Genomic DNA, 20,297 nt, shown 5'->3' on the forward strand with positions numbered 1-20,297 from the left:
GCCAGGTTTCTGATCTTGTTGTGGCTATTCAGGGTGCTTCCTCTCAGAAGTCTAGGGAAGAAGACACTTCGGTAGCGTCTGAGGGTGAAATCTCAGATTCAGACAGTGTAATTCCTTCTTCTGTTGCTGAAGTTGTATCCTTCAGTTTTTAGCTGGAGCACCTTCGTCTGTTACTTAAGGAGGTTTAGGCTACATGGATGACTCTGATACGACTGTAGTAGTCAATCCTAAGAAGTCTAGTAGACTGAACAAGTACTTTGATGTTCCCTTCGCTGTGGAGGTATTCCCTGTACCAGACTGTGCTACAGAGATGATTGCACGGGAGCGGGAGAGACCTGGTATTCCTTTTTCTCCTTCCCCAATTTTTAAGAAAATGTTCCCAATAGCTGACTCTATTAAGAAGCCTTGGCAGTCGGTCCCCAAGGTGCAAGGAGCAATTTCCACTTTGGTTAAGAGAACCACGATTCCCATAGAGGATAGCTGTTCCTTTAAGGATCCTATGGATAAGAAGTTGGAGGTATGTTCAACAGGGTCTGCAATGGCAGTCTGCTGTGTGTATTGCTAATGTCACCAGCGTAGCAGCCTACTGGTTGGGTTTGTTGCCTGATTCTATTTAGACAGATACATCTCTTGAGGAAATCTAGGATAGGATTAAGGCTCTTAAATTGGCCAATCCCTTTATCGTGGATGCTTCCTTACAAGTCATTAAGTTGGGAGAAAAGATTTCTGGCTTTGCTGTACTGGCTTGCCGAGCCTTATGGTTGAAATCCTGGTCTGTGGATGTTAAATCTAAGTCCAAACTTTTGGCGATTCCCTTCAAGGGCAAGACCTTGTTTGTGGCTTACATCAACAACCAGGGAGGAACTCGGGGTTCTTTGGCAATGTCAGAGGTGACCAAAATTTTTCAGTGGGCAGAGACCCACAACTGCTGTCTATCTGCGATCCACATTCCAGGAGTGGACAATTGGGAAGTGGATTTTCTGAGCAGGCAGACTTTTCATACTGGGGAGAGGGAACTCCTTCCAGAGGTGTTTTCCAGTTTGATCCTCGAATGGGGGCGGCCGGAGCTAGATCTCATGGCATCTTGACAGAATGCCAAGCTCCCGAGGTACAGTTCGAGGTCAAGGGATCCACAGGCCATCCTGATAGATGCGCCAGCGGTGCCGTGGAATCTCCCTCCAAGGAAGGACCTTCTATTTCGGGGTCCCTTCCTTCATACAAATCTCACTTCTCTGAAGCTGACTGCTTGGAGATTAAACGCTTAATTTTATCTAAGCGTGGGTTCTCGGAGTCGGTCCTTGAGACTTTGATCCAGGCTCGTAAGCCTGTGACTAGAAAGATTTACCATAAAATATGGCGTAAATATCTGTACTGGTATGAGTCTAAAGGTTCTTGTGGAGTAGAGTCAGGATCCTAGGATTTTGTCCTTTCTCCAGGAAGGTCTGGAGAAGGGTTTGTCAGCAAGTACTTTGAAGGGTCAAATATCTGCCTTGTCTATTTTGTTGCATTAGCGTCTGGCGGATGTACCTGATGTGCAATCTTTTTGTCAGGCCTTAGTCAGAATCAGGCCTGTGTTTAAAACTGTTACTCCTCCCTGTAGTCGTATCCTTGTTCTTAAAGTTTTTCTGCAGGCTCCGTTTGAGCCTATACATTCCTTAGATATTGAGATGTTATCTTGGAAGGTTTTTGTTTCTTGTTGCCATTTCTTCTGCTTGGACAGTCTCTGAACTCTCTGCGTTGCAGTGTATTCCCCTTATCTTATCCTTCATCCTGATAAGGTGGTTCTATTTACTAAGTTAGTTTTCCTTCCTAAAGTGTTTTCGGATAGGAATATTAATCAGGAAATCGTTGTTCCTTCTTTGTGTCCTAATCCTTCTTCTCATAAGGAGCGTTTGCTGCACAACCTAGATGTGGTGCGTGCGTTGAAATTCTATGTGCAGGCGACTAAGGATTTTCGCCAATCTTCTGCTTTGTTTGTCGTTTTCTCTGGGAAACACAAGAGTCAGAAAGCTACAGCTACTTCTTTTTCTTTCTGGCTGAAGAGTATAATTCGCTTGGCTTATGGAACTGCTGGTCATCAGCCTCCTGAGAGAATCACAGCTCATTCCACGAGGGCTGTTTCTTCTTTCTGGTCTTTCAAGAATGAAGCTTCTGTGGAACAGTTTTGCAAGGCTGCAACTTGGTCCTCTTTACATACTTTTTCATAATTTTATAAATTTGATACTTTTGCCATCGGCTGAGGCCTCTTTTGGGAGAAAGATTTTTCAAGCAGTGGTGCCTTCTGTTTAGGTTCCCTGTCTTGTCCCTCCCTTATCATATATGTCCTCTAGCTTGGGTATTGATTCCCAACAGTAATTGATGATGATCCGTGGACTCACCGTGTCATTAGAAAGAAAACAAAATTTATGCTTACCTGATAAATTTATTTATTTCTTGACACAGTGAGTCCACGGCCCGCCCTGTATTTTTCAGACAGGTTTTTGTCGAATAAACCTCAGGCACCTCTGTACCTTGTGTTTCTTCCTTTCTCTCCTTTTTCCTTCAGTTGAATGACTGGGGAGTTGTTGGAATGGAAGTGATACTTAACAGCTTTGCTGTGGTGCTCTTTGCCTCCTCCTGCTGGCCAGGAGTGATATTCCCAACAGTAATTAAAGATGATCCGTGGACTCACTGTGTCAAGAAAGAAATACATTTATCAGGTAAGCATAAATTTCGTTTTTATTTAGTTCAACAATTACTATATTTTACAAATGTGATCATCTGTAGTATATTAAAACAGAACTTATACAAATTTGGAAAAGTGCAGCATTTGTGGTACTGTTACTTTTATAATCTGTTTTTATTTTTCTATATCTAATGTTTTAGAACAGTAACTGTTGAACAGGCTACTAGCAGTGCAAACGTTATTGGAAAAGAAGTACTGAATATGTTTCATTCCATGAAACTGAACATATCCGATATGAGAGGCGTGAGTATTAAAGAATACATTACATTTATTTCTCAATAAAAATAAATGGTGGATCTAGAGGCCTACTAAATCAGTTGTAATGGGTTGTATTTTAACAAAGTGTTTAGTTTTCTAAAAATATATCTTCGGTCTTAAACTGGAAAATATATGTGTAGCGGTATTAAACGCTCGTGTGCTAAGTCCGCTATGATTAAACTTTTTGCACTCATCAGGTAGTGCTCATATTACAAGTTGAAAGTTAAACGTTTTCGCTCACGCGATATGCGCCCGGTGCGGTTAAAAAGTCAAACTTCCAAATAATGCACGCTCAATAACTTTTTCTCCCATTAAAGTCAATAGAGCAAAAAAAGTGGGAAAAAAAAATCTAACACCCTACTCGCACGCAAATATAATCACATATTCTCAAGTGCTCTAACCCGACATAAAAATATATATGTTTTTTTGTATAACAGAATATGTTCTGTTTATTCATAAATATATATTTCTACATATATCTGATGGTATTTTGGTAAAATATATATTTATAATTAATTATATATATATATATATATATATATATATATATATATATATATATATATATATATATATATATATATATATATATAAAAACAAGAGCGAAAGAGAACGAGGTTAAAAAAACCCGTCTCTGGGACTGCGCTAAAGTATAGCACCTGTTGGCGAAATATTGTGTCCAACAGATTGCCGATAGTTGATCTCTGCAGCTGGGTCAAAGGTGGACAGACTATCCAAATTATCTGTCCAAAATAGTTTTTAGCAAAAAAGGAAGTTTTTACTTAAGCGCATAAGAATCAACTATACAAAAAAAGTTTAGCTTTTTTTTTTTTTTTTTTTTTTGCAAAGAACTCGGTATATGTTAAATGATGCCACAATATATTGATGTACTGAACTGAAACAGTAATAGTATAATAAAAATTATATTCAAGAATAAAATTATAAATGACCAATACTGAAAGTAATAATAAAAGAGAAAAAGGAGGAGGAAAAGAATATTATCAACTTCAATCGACTTAAAGATGAATAAATAGTTAATATTATAACTTGTTATTGTTATAAACAGAGGGAGCACCAAATAAACCAATGCCCTGCTAGTACAATTGTGACTAAATCAATTTTAATATACAGTTTCCCCAGATAAATAAAGTCATAACAAAAACTATATATGACTATAAAAAAAGTGCTGAAATTATAAAAACGGATGATATAAAAGTACAGATGACACCGGACCAAAGATACGTGTATTATTTTAACACAACAGTCCCAAAAGTGAATATGCAGTATAATCCGAATGAACTGCGATTTCATGCAGCTCAGTTCAAAATAAGATAACGTATCCCAGCGGGTAATACTGCAAATTCGGTACTCACCGACCAGTACCTCAATCATATGAGGTAAGGGACATGCTCTACGCTGGTATCTTTAATGCGTATCCAGGAACCCAAAGTCTTCCGGCTGTGGTTGTTTGTGGGATTTTCAGCTGATGTAGGATTTTTGGCTTATAGCTTGTAACTCTCTGTTGTGGATGTAGTCTGCCAACCAGCTATGACCCTCACACCAGAAAAAGAGAGATAAACAAGCTTGCAATACTGTTTCATTTATTAAAACATAAACAGAACACACATAGTTTTGCTTACAGAAAAAACCCTCAAACAAATGAGGTATGTACAGGCGTCAGAAAGCGTTGACAACAGTGTCGGGATATTATATTATTAATCAGAGGCGTCTACCAGGACAGAGTCGCTCTCTAAACCAAATCTTACACTTTTCGAAGTAATTGCACGTTTGCTACTTCTTCGTCAGAGGTAAAAAAATATTTTTTTTTAAGAAAAAAACAAGACTTTTAAATTTGGGGCCAATTGGGGGACATTTAGAAATTTAACCAGAGATCTGGTTGGTTATTTATCGTGCACGATAAATTAGCGCTCCACTTGTAATCTAGCCCATAGATCCTAGTTTCTCAACAGCCAGGCATTGACAGCCCTCTTAGGCCTAGATTTAGAGTTCGGCGGTAAAAGGGCTGTTAACGCTCCGCGGGTTTTTTTCTGGCCGCACCATAAATTTAACTCTGGTATCGAGAGTTTAATCAAATGCTGCGTTAGGCTCCAAAAAAGGAGCGTAGAGCATTTTTACCGCAAATGCAACTCTCGATACCAGAGTTGCTTACGGACGCGGCCGGCATCAAAAACGTGCTCGTGCACGATTCCCCCATAGGAAACAATGGGGCTGTTTGAGCTGAAAAAAACCTAACACCTGCAAAAAAGCAGCGTTCAGCTCCTAACGCAGCCCCATTGTTTCCTATGGGGAAACACTTCCTACGTCTGCACCTAACACTCTAACATGTACCCCGAGTCTAAACACCCCTAGCCTTACACTTATTAACCCCTAATCTGCCGCCCCCGCTATCGCTGACCCCTGCATTACACTTTTAACCCCTAATCTGCCGCTCCGTAAACCGCCGCCACCTACGTTATCCCTATGTACCCCTAATCTGCTGCCCTAACATCGCCGACCCCTATGTTATATTTATTAACCCCTAATCTGCCCCCCACAACGTCGCCGACACCTACCTACACTTATTAACCCCTAATCTGCCGAGCGGACCTGAGCGCTACTATAATAAAGTTATTAACCCCTAATCCGCCTCACTAACCCTATCATAAATAGTATTAACCCCTAATCTGCCCTCCCTAACATCGCCGACACCTACCTTCAATTATTAACCCCTAATCTTCCGATCGGAGCTCACCGCTATTCTAATAAATGGATTAACCCCTAAAGCTAAGTCTAACCCTAACACTAACACCCCCCTAAGTTAAATATAATTTTTATCTAACGAAATAAATTAACTCTTATTAAATAAATGATTCCTATTTAAAGCTAAATACTTACCTGTAAAATAAATCCTAATATAGCTACAATATAAATTATAATTATATTATAGCTATTTTAGGATTAATATTTATTTTACAGGCAACTTTGTAATTATTTTAACCAGGTACAATAGCTATTAAATAGTTAAGAACTATTTAATAGTTACCTAGTTAAAATAATAACAAATTTACCTGTAAAATAAATCCTAACCTAAGATATAATTAAACCTAACACTACCCTATCAATAAAATAATTAAATAAACTACCTACAATTACCTACAATTAACCTAACACTACACTATCAATAAATTAATTAAACACAATTGCTACAAATAAATAAAATTAAATAAACTATCTAAAGTACAAAAAATAAAAAAGAACTAAGTTACAGAAAATAATAAAATATTTACAAACATAAGAAAAATATTACAACAATTTTAAACTAATTACACCTACTCTAAGCCCCCTAATAAAATAACAAAGCCCCCCAAAATAAAAAATTCCCTACCCTATTCTAAAATACAAATATTACAAGCTCTTTTACCTTACCAGCCCTGAACAGGGCCCTTTGCGGGGCATGCCCCAAGAATTTCAGCTCTTTTGCCTGTAAAAAAAAACATACAATACCCCCCCCCCAACATTACAACCCACCACCCACATACCCCTAATCTAACCCAAACCCCCCTTAAATAAACCTAACACTACCCCCCTGATGATCTTCCTACCTTGTCTTCACCATGCCAGGTTCACCGATCCGTCCTGGCTCCAAGATCTTCATCCAACCCAAGCGGGGGCTAGACATCCACTGAAGAAGTCCAGAAGAGGGTCCAAAGTCTTCCTCCTATCCGGCAAGAAGAGGACATCCGGACCGGCAAACATCTTCTCCAAGCGGCATCTTCTATCTTCTTCCATCCGATGACGACCGGCTCCATCTTGAAGACCTCCAGCGCGGATCCATCCTCTTCTTCCGACGACTAGACGACGAATGACGGTTCCTTTAAGGGACGTCATCCAAGATGGCGTCCCTCGAATTCCGATTGGCTGATAGGATTCTATCAGCCAATCGGAATTAAGGTAGGAATTTTCTGATTGGCTGATGGAATCAGCCAATCAGAATATAGTTCAATCCGATTGGCTGATCCAATCAGCCAATCAGATTGAGCTCGCATTCTATTGGCTGATCGGAACAGCCAATAGAATGCGAGCTCAATCTGATTGGCTGATTGGATCAGCCAATCGGATTGAACTATATTCTGATTGGCTGATTCCATCAGCCAATCAGAAAATTCCTACCTTAATTCCGATTGGCTGATAGAATCCTATCAGCCAATCGGAATTCGAGGGACGCCATCTTGGATGACGTCCCTTAAAGGAACCGTCATTCGTCGTCTAGTCGTCGGAAGAAGAGGATGGATCCGCGCTGGAGGTCTTCAAGATGGAGCCGGTCGTCATCGGATGGAAGAAGATAGAAGATGCCGCTTGGAGAAGATGTTTGCCGGTCCGGATGTCCTCTTCTTGCCGGATAGGAGGAAGACTTTGGACCCTCTTCTGGACTTCTTCAGTGGATGTCTAGCCCCCGCTTGGGTTGGATGAAGATCTTGGAGCCAGGACGGATCGGTGAACCTGGCATGGTGAAGACAAGGTAGGAAGATCATCAGGGGGGTAGTGTTAGGTTTATTTAAGGGGGGTTTGGGTTAGATTAGGGGTATGTGGGTGGTGGGTTGTAATGTTGGGGGGGGGGTATTGTATGTTTTTTTTTACAGGCAAAAGAGCTGAAATTCTTGGGGCATGCCCCGCAAAGGGCCCTGTTCAGGGCTGGTAAGGTAAAAGAGCTTGTAATATTTGTATTTTAGAATAGGGTAGGGAATTTTTTATTTTGGGGGGCTTTGTTATTTTATTAGGGGGCTTAGAGTAGGTGTAATTAGTTTAAAATTGTTGTAATATTTTTCTTATGTTTGTAAATATTTTATTATTTTCTGTAACTTAGTTCTTTTTTATTTTTTGTACTTTAGATAGTTTATTTAATTTTATTTATTTGTAGCAATTGTGTTTAATTAATTTATTGATAGTGTAGTGTTAGGTTAATTGTAGGTAATTGTAGGTAGTTTATTTAATTATTTTATTGATAGGGTAGTGTTAGGTTTAATTATATCTTAGGTTAGGATTTATTTTACAGGTAAATTTGTTATTATTTTAACTAGGTAACTATTAAATAGTTCTTAACTATTTAATAGCTATTGTACCTGGTTAAAATAATTACAAAGTTGCCTGTAAAATAAATATTAATCCTAAAATAGCTATAATATAATTATAATTTATATTGTAGCTATATTAGGATGTATTTTACAGGTAAGTATTTAGCTTTAAATAGGAATTATTTATTTAATAAGAGTTAATTTATTTCGTTAGATAAAAATTATATTTAACTTAGGGGGGTGTTAGTGTTAGGGTTAGACTTAGCTTTAGGGGTTAATCCATTTATTAGAATAGCGGTGAGCTCCGGTCGGCAGATTAGGGGTTAATAATTGAAGGTAGGTGTCGGCGATGTTAGGGAGGGCAGATTAGGGGTTAATACTATTTATTATAGGGTTAGTGAGGCGGATTAGGGGTTAATAACTTTATTATAGTAGCGCTCAGGTCCGCTCGGCAGATTAGGGGTTAATAAGTGTAGGTAGGTGTCGGCGACGTTGTGGGGGGCAGATTAGGGGTTAATAAATATAACATAGGGGTCGGCGATGTTAGGGGTAGCAGATTAGGGGTACATAGGGATAACGTAGGTGGCGGCGATTTGCGGTCGGAAGATTAGGGGTTAATTATTGTAAGTAGCTGGCGGCGACGTTGTGGGGGGCAGATTAGAGGTTAATAAATATAATATAGGGGTCGGCGGTGTTAGGGGCAGCAGATTAGGGGTACATAAGTATAACGTAGGTGGCGGTCGGCAGATTAGGGGTTAAAAATTTTAATCGAGTGGCGGCGATGTGGGGGGACCTCGGTTTAGGGGTACATAGGTAGTTTATGGGTGTTAGTGTACTTTAGGGTACAGTAGTTAAGAGCTTTATAAACCGGCGTTAGCCAGAAAGCTCTTAACTCCTGCTATTTTCAGGCGGCTGGAATCTTGTCGTTAGAGCTCTAACGCTCACTGCAGAAACGACTCTAAATACCGGCGTTAGGAAGATCCCATTGAAAAGATAGGATACGCAAATGGCGTAGGGGGATCTGCGGTATGGAAAAGTCGCGGCTGTAAAGTGAGCGTTAGACCCTTTAATCACTGACTCCAAATACCAGCGGGCGCCCAAAACCAGCGTTAGGAGCCTCTAACGCTGGTTTTGACGGCTACCGCCGAACTCTAAATCTAGGCCTTAGTGTGCCACAACCTGAAATGCCCCCACTGCGAACTGTGACAGGCCTGCTGCTCCACACATAATAAATACCAGACAGGCTTGTCAGAGTGCCAGTGAACATGTGCGCATGCACTGTGCAAATATAGCAGCAGTTCAGTGGGAGGACAGCGTGGGACATGGAGCAGATAGGGCTGGACCTGGGCACGGCAGTTAAGTGAAACCAGCCCACTGACACCAATGAATGTATATATTTTATTCCCCCACTTACACCAATGCATTTATATATATATATATATATATATATATATATATATATATATATACACACACACACACCACATTACAGGGCCTTGGACATGTACGGCTAAAATTTGCGGGGCCTTCAGTTCATTTGGGTTGAGAACCACTGCCATAGATGGTGTATACTGGTGTATACTGTGTATATATGTACGTATGTATTTATATATATATATATATATATATATATATATATATATATATATATATATATATATATATATGAATATCTATTTAAAAATGCATAGAACATATTCTGCTATGTGCAGAACATTGGAACGTGAAATAATTACAGTAAATGCACACTATAACACTTTTTAAATATGTTTTATGACACTTATTTTTGTCTTTTAAAATGGTTAACCAGAGCTCTGAGGACGCGGTAATAATTCTAGCGTAACTCCTCAGTGGTATTTCTTTCCTAAGATATGGTGAGTCCACGTCTTGAGTAATTACTGTTGGGAATATCTCTCCTGGCCAGCAAGAGGAGGCAAAGAGCACCACAGTTAAACTGCTAAGTATCACTCCCTTACCCACAACCCCCAGTCATTCTCTTTGCCTCCGGTGCATGGAGGAGGTGAAGTTTAGGTGTTTGAAGAAAAATTTTGATTTAATCTACAAGCAAGTTTTGGGGTATAGCCATATTCCATGTCATTCCTTGCAGTCAGGTAGTGGTGGCTTTAAAGCAGTTAGGTAACTTGTAAAGAGGTACTTACTGCGTTTTCCTAACAATTGCTGCCCTAGTTTAGAAAGCCAGAGTTGGCTACTCTGTTCTTTCTCTTGTAAGGTGTATCCAGTCCACGGATTCATCCATTACTTGTGGGATATTCTCCTTCCCAACAGGAAGCTGCAAGAGGATCACCCACAGCAGAGCTGTCTATATAGCTCCTCCCCTAACTGCCACTCCCAGTCATTCTCTTGCAGCTCTCGACAAGAAAGGAAGTATCAAGAGAGATGTGGTGAATTAGTGTAGTTTATCTTCAATCAAAAGTTTGTTATTTTTAAACGTTACCGGCGTTGTACTGTTTTTACCTCAGGCAGAAATTAGAAGAAGAGTTTTGCCTGAGGTTTTTGATGATCTTAGCAGGTTGTAACTAAGGTCCACTGCTGTTCTCACACATAACTGAAGAGTATGGGAAAACTTCAGCTGGGGGAACGGCCTGCAGAATTAACTGCTCTGAGGTATGTTCAGTATATTTTTTTCTAGAGAGATGATAAGGTCTAGAAAATACTGACAGTGCCTGATATATTTAAGGTAAGCCTGATTACAGTGATTTAACAAACGACTGGCATCATGCTTGCAGTAAAGGGTAATATTCATGTTACTTGCTCTTATTACTTAGTATGTAAAACGTTTGCATGATATATAAAAAACGTTTTTTACTGAGGGTGATAAATCTTTATTTGGGGCCTAGTTTTCCACATGGTTGACTAGATTTCTCCTAGGAGTAGTTATTTATGGCCCTTTCACTTTGAGTGCATGGTGGGAGGGGCCTATTTTCACGCTCTAATTGTGCAGTAGTTTTTACATTCTAAGACATCCAGCTTCCCTGAAAGAGTCCCCTGACATATTGGACCTCTGTAAAGGGTTTTTGTGCCTACAAAAGTCGTTTTATGGGAAGGTAGGAGCCACAGTAGAGCTGTGGCAGTTTGCTTGTGACTGTTATAACGGTTTTACCATTTTTCTGCTTCGTTTTTGAACCTGAGGGGTTAATCATCCATTTGCAAGTGGGTGCAATGCTATTTTAGTCTATTATACACACTGTAAAAATTTCGTAGAGTTAACTGCTTTTTTTTCACTGTTTTGCAGTTTTTGTGTTTGTTTTTTTCTCTTAAAGGCACAGTACCGTTTTTTATATTCTGCTTTTTCAAATTAATTAAAGTGTTTTCCAAGCTTGCTGGTCTCATTACTAGTCTGTTAAACATGTCTGACATAGAGGAAACTCCTTGTTCATTATGCACTGATCTTACTATAAATTTTAAAGACCATATTCTGGCTTTAAAAGATCACCAGAGGAAATTGACAAGGGGGAAGTTATGCCGACTAACTCTCCCCACGTGTCAGAGCCTATAACTCCCGCTCAAGGGACGCCAAGTACATCTAGCGCGCCCATTGCGTATACTTTACAAGACATGGCGGCAGTTATGAATCATACCCTTACAGAGGTATTGTCCAAACTGCCAGGGTTACAAGGAAAGCGAGACAGCTCTGGGGCTAGAACAAATACAGAGCTCTCTGACGCTTTAGTAGCTATGTCTGATATTCCCTCACAATGTGCCAAAGCAGGAGAGCTTCTATCTGTGGGTGATTTTTCTGACTCAGGGAAGACACTTCAACCTGATTCTGATATGTCTACATTTAAATTTAAGCTTGAACACCTCCGCGTGTTGCTCAGGGAGGTTTTAGCAACTCTGGATGACTGTGACGCCATTGTAGTCCCAGAGAAATTGTGTAAATTGGATAAATACTATGCAGTGCCTGTTTACAATGATGTTTTTCCAATACCTAAGAGGTTTTAGAAATTATTACTAAGGAATGGGATAGACCAGGTGTACCGTTCTCTCCCCCTCCTGTTTTTAAAAAGATGTTTCCTATAGATACCTCTACACGGGACTTGTGGCAAACGGTCCCTAAGGTGGAGGGAGCAGTCTCTACCCTAGCGAAGCGAACAACTATCCCTGTCGAGGACAGTTGTGCTTTTCTAGATCCAATGGACAAAAAATTAGAGGGTTACCTTAAGAAAATTTTTATTCAACAAGGTTTTATTCTCCAGCCCCTTGCATGCATTGCCCCTGTCACTGCTGCTGCGGCCTTCTGGTTTGAGTCTCTAGAAGAGGCTCTACAGGTAGAAACCCCATTGGATGATATCCTTGACAAGCTTAAAGCTCTTAAGCTAGCCAATTCATTTGTTTCGGACGCCGTTGTTCATTTTAACCAAGCTAACGGCTAAAAACTCAGGTTTTGCTATTCAGGCGCGTAGGGCGCTATGGCTCAAATCCTGGTCAGCTGACGTTACTTCAAAGTCTAAGCTTCTCAACATTCCCTTCAAGGGGCAGATCCTATTCGGGCCTGGACTGAAGGAGATCATTTCTGATATTACTGGAGGAAAAGGTCACTCCCTTCCTCAGGATAGGTCCAACAAATTAAGGACCAAACAGACTAATTTTTGTTCCTTTCGAAACTTCAAGAGTGGCGCAGCTTCAACTTCCTCTAATACAAAACAAGAGGGAAATTTTGCCCAGTCCAAGCCGATCTGGAGACCTAACCAGGCTTGGAACAAAGGAAAGCAGGCCAAAAAACCTGCTGCTGCCTCTAAAACAGCATGAAGGCTCAGCCCCGATCCGGAAACGGATCTAATAGGGGGCAGACTTTCTCTCTTCGCCCAGGCTTGGGCAAAAGATGTCCAGGATCCCTGGGCATTGGAAATTGTGTCCCAGGGATATCTTCTGGAGTTCAAAGCTTCTTCCCCAAAAGGGAGATTTCATCTCTCACAATTATCTGCAAACCAGATAAAGAGAGAGGCATTCTTACACTGTGTTCAAGACCTCCTAGTTATGGGAGTGATCCACCCAGTTCCAAAGGAGGAACAGGGACAAGGCTTCTATTCAAATCTGTTTGTAGTTCCCAAGAAAGAGGGAACTTTCAGACCAATCTTAGATCTCAAGATCCTAAACAAATTTCTCAGGGTCCCATCCTTCAAGATGGAAACTATTCGAACCATCCTACCTATGATCCAGGAGGGTCAATATATGACTATCGTGGACTTAAGGGATGCTTATCTTCACATTCCGATACACAGAGATCATCATCGGTTTCTCAGGTTTGCCTTCCTAGACAGGCAATACCAGTTTGTGGCTCTTCCCTTTGGGTTAGCTACGGCACCAAGAATCTTTACGAAGGTTCTAGGGTCACTCCTAGCGGTCCTAAGGCCGCGGGGTATAGTAGTAGCCCCTTACCTAGATGACATTCTGATACAGGCGTTGAATGTTCAAATCGCCAGGTCCCATACGGACATTGTTCTGGCATTCCTAAGGTCTCATGGGTGGAAAGAGAAAGAAGAAAAGAGTTCTCTATCCCCTCTCACAAGAGTTTCCTTCCTAGGAACTCTGATAGATTCTGTAGAAATGAAGATTTACCTGACAGAGGCCAGGTTGTCAAAACTTCTTAATTCCTGCCGTGTTCTTTATTCTACTTCTCGCCCTTCAGTGGCTCAGTGTATGGAAGTAATCGGCTTAATGGTAGCGGCAATGGACATAGTGCCGTTTGCCCGCCTACATCTCAGACCGCTGCAACTCTGCATGCTCAGTCAGTGGAATGGGGATTACACAGATTTGTCCCCTCTACTAAATCTGGATCAAGAGACCAGGGATTCTCTTCTCTGGTGGCTATCTTGGGTCCATCTGTCCAAGGGTATGACCTTTCTCAGGCCAGATTGGACAATAGTAACGACAGATGCCAGCCTTCTGGGCTGGGGTGCAGTCTGGAACTCCCTGAAGGCTCAGGGCTCGTGGACTCAGGAGGAGGCACTCCTTCCGATAAACATTCTGGAACTAAGAGCGATATTCAATGCTCTTCAGGCTTGGCCTCAGCTTGCTGCGGTCAGGTTCATCAGATTTCAGTCAGACAATATCACGACTGTAGCCTACATCAACCATCAAGGGGGAACAAGGAGTTCCCTAGCAATGTTGGAGGTTTCAAAAATAATTCTATGGGCAGAGGTTCACTCTTGCCATCTATCAGCTATCCATATCCCAGTAGTAGAGAACTGGGAGGCGGATTTTCTAAGTCGGCAGACTTTTCATCCGGGGGAGTGGGAACTCCATCCGGAGGTGTTTGCACAGTTGATTCAACTTTGGGGCAAACCAGAACTGGATCTCATGGCGTCTCAGAACGCCAAGCTTCCTTGTTACGGATCCAGGTCCAGGGATCCCAAGGCAGCGCTGATAGATGCTCTAGCAGCGCCTTGGTCCTTCAACCTGGCTTATGTGTTTCCACATTTTCCTCTGCTCCCTCGTCTGATTGCCAAGATCAAGCAGGAGAGAGCTTCGGTGATTTTGATAGCACCTGCGTGGCCACGCAGGACTTAGTATGCAGATCTGGTGGACATGTCATTCCTTCCACCATGGACTCTGCCGCTGAGGCAGGACCTTCTACTTCAGGGTCCTTTCAACCATCCAAATCTAATTTCTCTGCGTCTGACTGCTTGGAGATTGAACGCTTGATTTTATCAAAACGTGGTTTCTCCGAGTCGGTCATTGATACCTTAATTCAGGCTTGAAAGCCTGTCACCAGGAAAATCTATCATAAGATATGGTGTAAATATCTTCATTGGTGTGAATCCAAGGGTTACTCATGGAGTAAAGTCAGGATTCCTAGGATATTATCCTTTTTCCAAGAAGGATTGGAGAAGGGATTGTCAGATAGTTCCTTAAAGGGACAGATTTCTGCTCTGTCTATTCTTTTGCACAAGCGTCTGGCGGATGTTCCAGACGTTTAGGCATTTTGTCAGGCTTTAGTTAGAATCAAGCCTGTGTTTAAACCTGTTGCTCCGCCATGGAGTTTAAATTTAGTTCTTAAAGTTCTTCAAGGGGTTCCGTTTGAACCTCTGCATTCCATAGATATCAAGCTTTTATCTTGGAAAGTTCTGTTTTTGGTAGCTATCTCTTCGGCTCGAAGAGTTTCAGAGTTATCTGCCTTACAGTGTGATTCCCCTTATCTGATCTTCCATGCAGATAAGGTAGTTTTGCGTACCAAACCTGGTTTTCTTCCTAAGGTGGTATCTAATAAGAATATCAATCAGGAGATTGTTGTTCCGTCACTGTGTCCTAATCCTTCTTCAAAGAAGGAACGTCTATTACACAATCTTGACGTGGTTCGTGCTTTAAAGTTTTATTTACAAGCTACTAAGGATTTTCATCAAACATCTGCAGTGTTTGTTGTCTACTCTGGACAGAGGAGAGGCCAAAAGGCTTCAGCAACTTCTCTTTCTTTTTGGTTAAGAAGTATAATCCGCTTAGCTTATGAGACTGCTGGCCAGCAGCCTCCTGAAAGAATTACAGCTCATTCCAGTAGAGCGGTGGCTTCCACATGGGCTTTTAAAAATGAGGCTTCTGTTGAACAGATTTGTAAGGCGACGATTTGGTCTTCGCTTCATACTTTTTCTAAATTCTACAAATTTGATACTTTTGCTTCTTTGGGGGCTATTTTTGGGAGAAAGGTCTTACAGGCAGTGGTGCCTTCCGTTTAAGCTCCTGCCTTGTCCCTCCCTTCATCCGTGTCCTATAGCTTTGGTATTGGTATCCCACAAGTTATGGATGAATCCGTGGACTGGATACACCTTACAAGAGAAAACAAAGTTTATGCTTACCTGATAAATTTATTTCTCTTGTGGTGTATCCAGTCCACGGCCCGCCCTGTCATTTTAAGGCAGGTGTTTTTTATTTTTAAACTACAGTCACCACTGCACCCTATAGTTTCTCCTTTCTCTTGCTTGTCTTCGGTCGAATGACTGGGTGTGGCAGTTAGGGGAGGAGCTATATAGACAGCTCTGCTGTGGGTGATCCTCTTGCAGCTTCCTGTTGGGAAGGAGAATATCCCACAAGTAATGGATGAATCCGTGTACTGGATACACCACAAGAGAAATAAATTTATCAGGTAAGCATAAATTTTGTTTTTTCAAAGGTCTCCGTGAAGAACGGTCTTCTCATAACTTGTAACGGTCTACATGCCGGACAGCGGAGCAGGTAAGTGCTTTTTCTTTCAGTTGGGAAGACCATGCAGTTAACAAATTAAGACACTGCTTTTTTATTGGGACATAGATAATCCTGTTGTATTGGTTACACTGGGGCATGAAGCAGGCACTGTAGCATGTGTGAGACTAACATTTAAACTCTTTTAAAAAATTAAAGGGTAAAATGTTTTTATTTTCTGACATATTAACTTGATAAAACAATACAAGTTTAAAATGAAAGTAAGGCTGAATTTATATTTCAGCAGTTTATTCATTTTAAAATGTCAGGTTTAAAAAAATGAATATTTCTGGTCCTCAGTTTACCAGGAAGTGGTGCATCTCTGTGTCACAGGAGTAATTTGAGCTCGGCAGTTGCGGTCACATGACCGGCTTTACTTTATAACGTTTCTGAGGAATAAGTTGTTTTTCTCCATTTCTGGGTGATCCAGTCTTAATTAGTAGCAGTAAGGCACCTCAGTAATTGAGGTGTGGGGTTGCCTGAGGGGTATTTTAGAAGTTTATTTGATGTTTATTAAATGTTTTTTCTTAACTTTTCTCACATAATTTTAGCTGGGGATCGATCCTTACTTGGGATAAAATTTAAAGTGTATTTCTCCAACATTGGTGTGTCCGGTCCACGGCGTCATCCATTACTTGTGGGATATTCTCCTCCCCTACAGGGAAAGGCAAGGAGAGCACACAGCAAGAGCTGTCCATATAGCTCCCCCTCTGGCTCCGCCCCCCAGTCATTCTCCTTGCCGCTCTGAACAAGTATCATCTCCACGGGGATGGTGAGGAGTTTGTGGTGTTAGTTGTAGTTTTTTATTTCTTCTATCAAGAGTTTGTTATTTTAAAATAGTGCTGGTATGTACTATTTACTCTGAAACAGAAAGAGATGAAGAGTTATGTTTAAAAGAGGAGTATGATTTTAGCAGCAGTAACTAAAATCAATTGCTGTTCCCACGCAGGACTGTTGAGCTGAGAGAACTTCAGTTGGGGGGAACAGTTTGCAGACTTTTCTGCTCAAGGTATGACTAGCCATTTTTCTAACAAGACTGTGTAATGCTGGAAGGCTGTCATTTTCTCTCATGGGGATCGGTAAGCCATTTTCTTAGACTCAGATAGAATAAAGGGCTTATTATGGGCTATTAACTGGTGGACACTCTTAAGGGCTAAATCGATTGTTTATTTAAGTTTTTATTTAAAGTTTGAAGTGGATTTCACACTTTTATTATTTGGGGAACGTTTTTTATCGCCAGGCACTAGTTAAGACGCCTTTCACTGTATTAGGCAGAGCCTCATTTTCGCGCCATTATTGCACAGTTTCTTTTAAGTACAGTGCATGCAGATGCATGTGAGAGGGTCTGGTGTCCACTGAAAACATCCCTAGAAGGCTTGAAATACCCCCCTGGGATAGTTGAAGTCACCACAAAGGCTGTGGCTGGGACTGTAGTGGGTTTAAAATGGCAAACGGCTCCGGTTTCCACATTTTAAGGGTTAACAGCTTGAAAATTGGGGTGCAATACTTTGAATGCATTAAGACACTGTGTTGAAAATTTGGTAAAGATTGGATAATTCCTTCATAGTTTTTCACATATTCAGTAATAAAGTGTGCCCTGTTTAACATTTAAAGAGACAGTAACGGTTTTGTTTTAAAACGGTTTTTGTACTTTATTAACCAGTTTAAGCCTGTTTAACATTTCTGTACCTTCAGATAGATCATGTTCTGTATGTATGGAAGCCAATGTGGTTCCCCCTTCAAATATATGTGATAATTGTGCCATAGCGTCCAAACACAGTAAGGACAGTATTGTCACAAATAGTAAGGTTGCCCAGGATGATTCCTCAGATGAAGGAAGTAGAGATAGTTCTACATCTTATCCTTCTGTGTCTATACCAGTTATGCCCGCGCAGGCGACCCCTAGTACTTCTAGCGCGCCAATGCTTGTTACTATGCAACAATTGACGGCAGTAATGGATAACTCCATAGCTAATATTTTATCCAAAATGCCAGCATTTCAGAGAAAGCGCGATTGCTCTGTTTTAAACACTGTAGAGCAGGAGGGCGCTGATGATAATTTTTCTATCATACCCTCACACCAGTCTGAAGTGGCAGTGAGGGAGGGTTTGTCAGATGGAGAAATTTCTGATACAGGAAGAATTTCTCAGCAGGCAGAACCTGATGTTGTGACATTTAAATTTAAATCAGAGCATCTCCGCGCATTACTTAAGGAGGTGCTATCTACTCTGGATGATTGTGACAATCTTGTCATCCCAGAAAACTTGTGCAAGATGGACAAGTTCCTAGAGGTCCCGGTGCACCCTGATGCCTTTCCGATACCTAAACGGGTGGCGGACATAGTGAATGAGGAGTGGGAGAAGCCAGGCATACCTTTTGTCCCTCCTCCTATATTTAAGAAATTGTTCCCTATGGTCGACCCCAGGAAGGACATATGGCAAACAGTCCCTAAGGTCGAGGGGGCGGTTTCTACACTAGCCAAACGCACGACCATTCCCATTGAGGACATTTGTGCTTTCAAGATCCTATGGATAAAAAATTGGAGGGTTTGCTTAAAAAGATTTTTGTACAGCAAGGTTACCTCCTTCAACCTATATTCGTGCATTATTCCTGTCACTACAGCGGCGTGGTTCTGGTTCGAGGAACTGGAAAAGTCGCTCAGTAGGGAGACTCCGTATGAGGAAGTCATGGACAGAATTCACGCACTTAAGTTAGCAAGTTAGAGGCGAAAAATTCAGGGGTTGCAATTGTGGCGCGCAGAGCGCTCTGGTTAAAGTCTTGGTCGGCGGATGTATCTTCCAAGACAAAATTGCTTAATATCCCTTTCAAGGGTAAGACCCTTTTTGGGCCACAATTGAAAGAAATTATTTCAGACATCACTGGGGGAAAGGGCCATGCCCTCCCACAGGATAGGCCTTTCAAGGCTAAGAATAAGTCCAATTTTCGTTCCTTTCGCAATTTCAGGAACGGACCGGCTTCTAACTCGGCAGCCTCTAGACAAGAGGGTAACGCTTCCCAGGCTAAGCCAGCTTGGAGACCAATGCAAGGCTGGAATAAGGGTAAACAGGCCAAGATGCCTGCTGCTGCTACCAAGACAGCATGAAGGGGTAGCCCCCGATCCGGGACCAGATCTAGTAGGGGGCAGACTCTCTCTCTTTGCTCAGGCTTGGGCAAGAGATGTTCAGGATCCCTGGACACTAGAAATAGTCTCTCAGGGTTATCTTCTAGAATTCAAGGATCTACCCCCAAGGGGAAGGTTCCACATTTCTCACTTATCTTCAAACCAAATAAGTAGACAGGCATTCTTACATTGTGTAGAAGACCTGTTAAAGATGGGAGTGATACACCCAGTTCCAACTGTGGAACAAGATCAGGGGTTTTTTACTCAAATCTGTTTGTAGTTCCCAAAAAAGAGGGAACTTTCAGACCAATTCTGGATTTAAAAATTCTAAACAAATTTCTCAGAGTTCCATCGTTCAAAATGGACACCATTCGAACAATTTTACCTACAATCCAGGAGGGTCAATATATGACTACCGTGGATTTAAAGGATGCGTATCTACATATTCCTATCCACAAAGATCATCATCAGTTCCTAAGGTTCGCCTTTATGGACAAACATTATCAGTTTGTGGCTCTCCCATTCGGACTAGCCACTGCTCCCAGATTTTTCACAAAGGTGCTCGGGTCCCTTCTAGCGGTTCTAAGACCAAGGGGCATTGCAGTGGCACCTTATCTGGACGACATTCTAATTCAAGCGTTGTCTCTTTCCAAGGCAAAGGCTCATACAGACATTGTTCTAGACTTTCTCAGATCTCACGGGTGGAAGGTGAACGTAGAAAAGAGTTCCCTGTCTCCGTCGACAAGAGTTCCCTTTTTGGGAACAATAATAGATTCTTTTGAAATTAAGATCTTCCTGACAGAAGTCAGAAAGTTAAAGCTTCTAAACGCTTGTCAAGTTCTTCTCTCTATTCTGCAGCCTTCCATAGCTCAGTGCATGGAAGTAGTAGGGTTGATGGTTGCAGCAATGGACATAGTTCCTTTTGCTC

At 41.4% G+C, this 20,297-nt stretch overlaps 1 protein-coding gene across 1 annotated transcript in view; it reads left to right on the top strand.

Annotated features, from left to right (window-relative positions):
* REV1 (REV1 DNA directed polymerase) overlaps window positions 1-20,297 on the top strand; it is a 390,819-nt gene that overhangs the window by 256,601 nt on the left and 113,921 nt on the right. The window contains 1 exon segment of the mRNA XM_053707683.1: window positions 2,866-2,968. Coding sequence (XP_053563658.1) covers window positions 2,866-2,968 — 103 coding nt within the window.

Source organism: Bombina bombina, chromosome 3, assembly GCF_027579735.1.
Source record: "Bombina bombina isolate aBomBom1 chromosome 3, aBomBom1.pri, whole genome shotgun sequence".
In the NCBI taxonomy this organism is placed as follows: domain Eukaryota; kingdom Metazoa; phylum Chordata; class Amphibia; order Anura; family Bombinatoridae; genus Bombina; species Bombina bombina.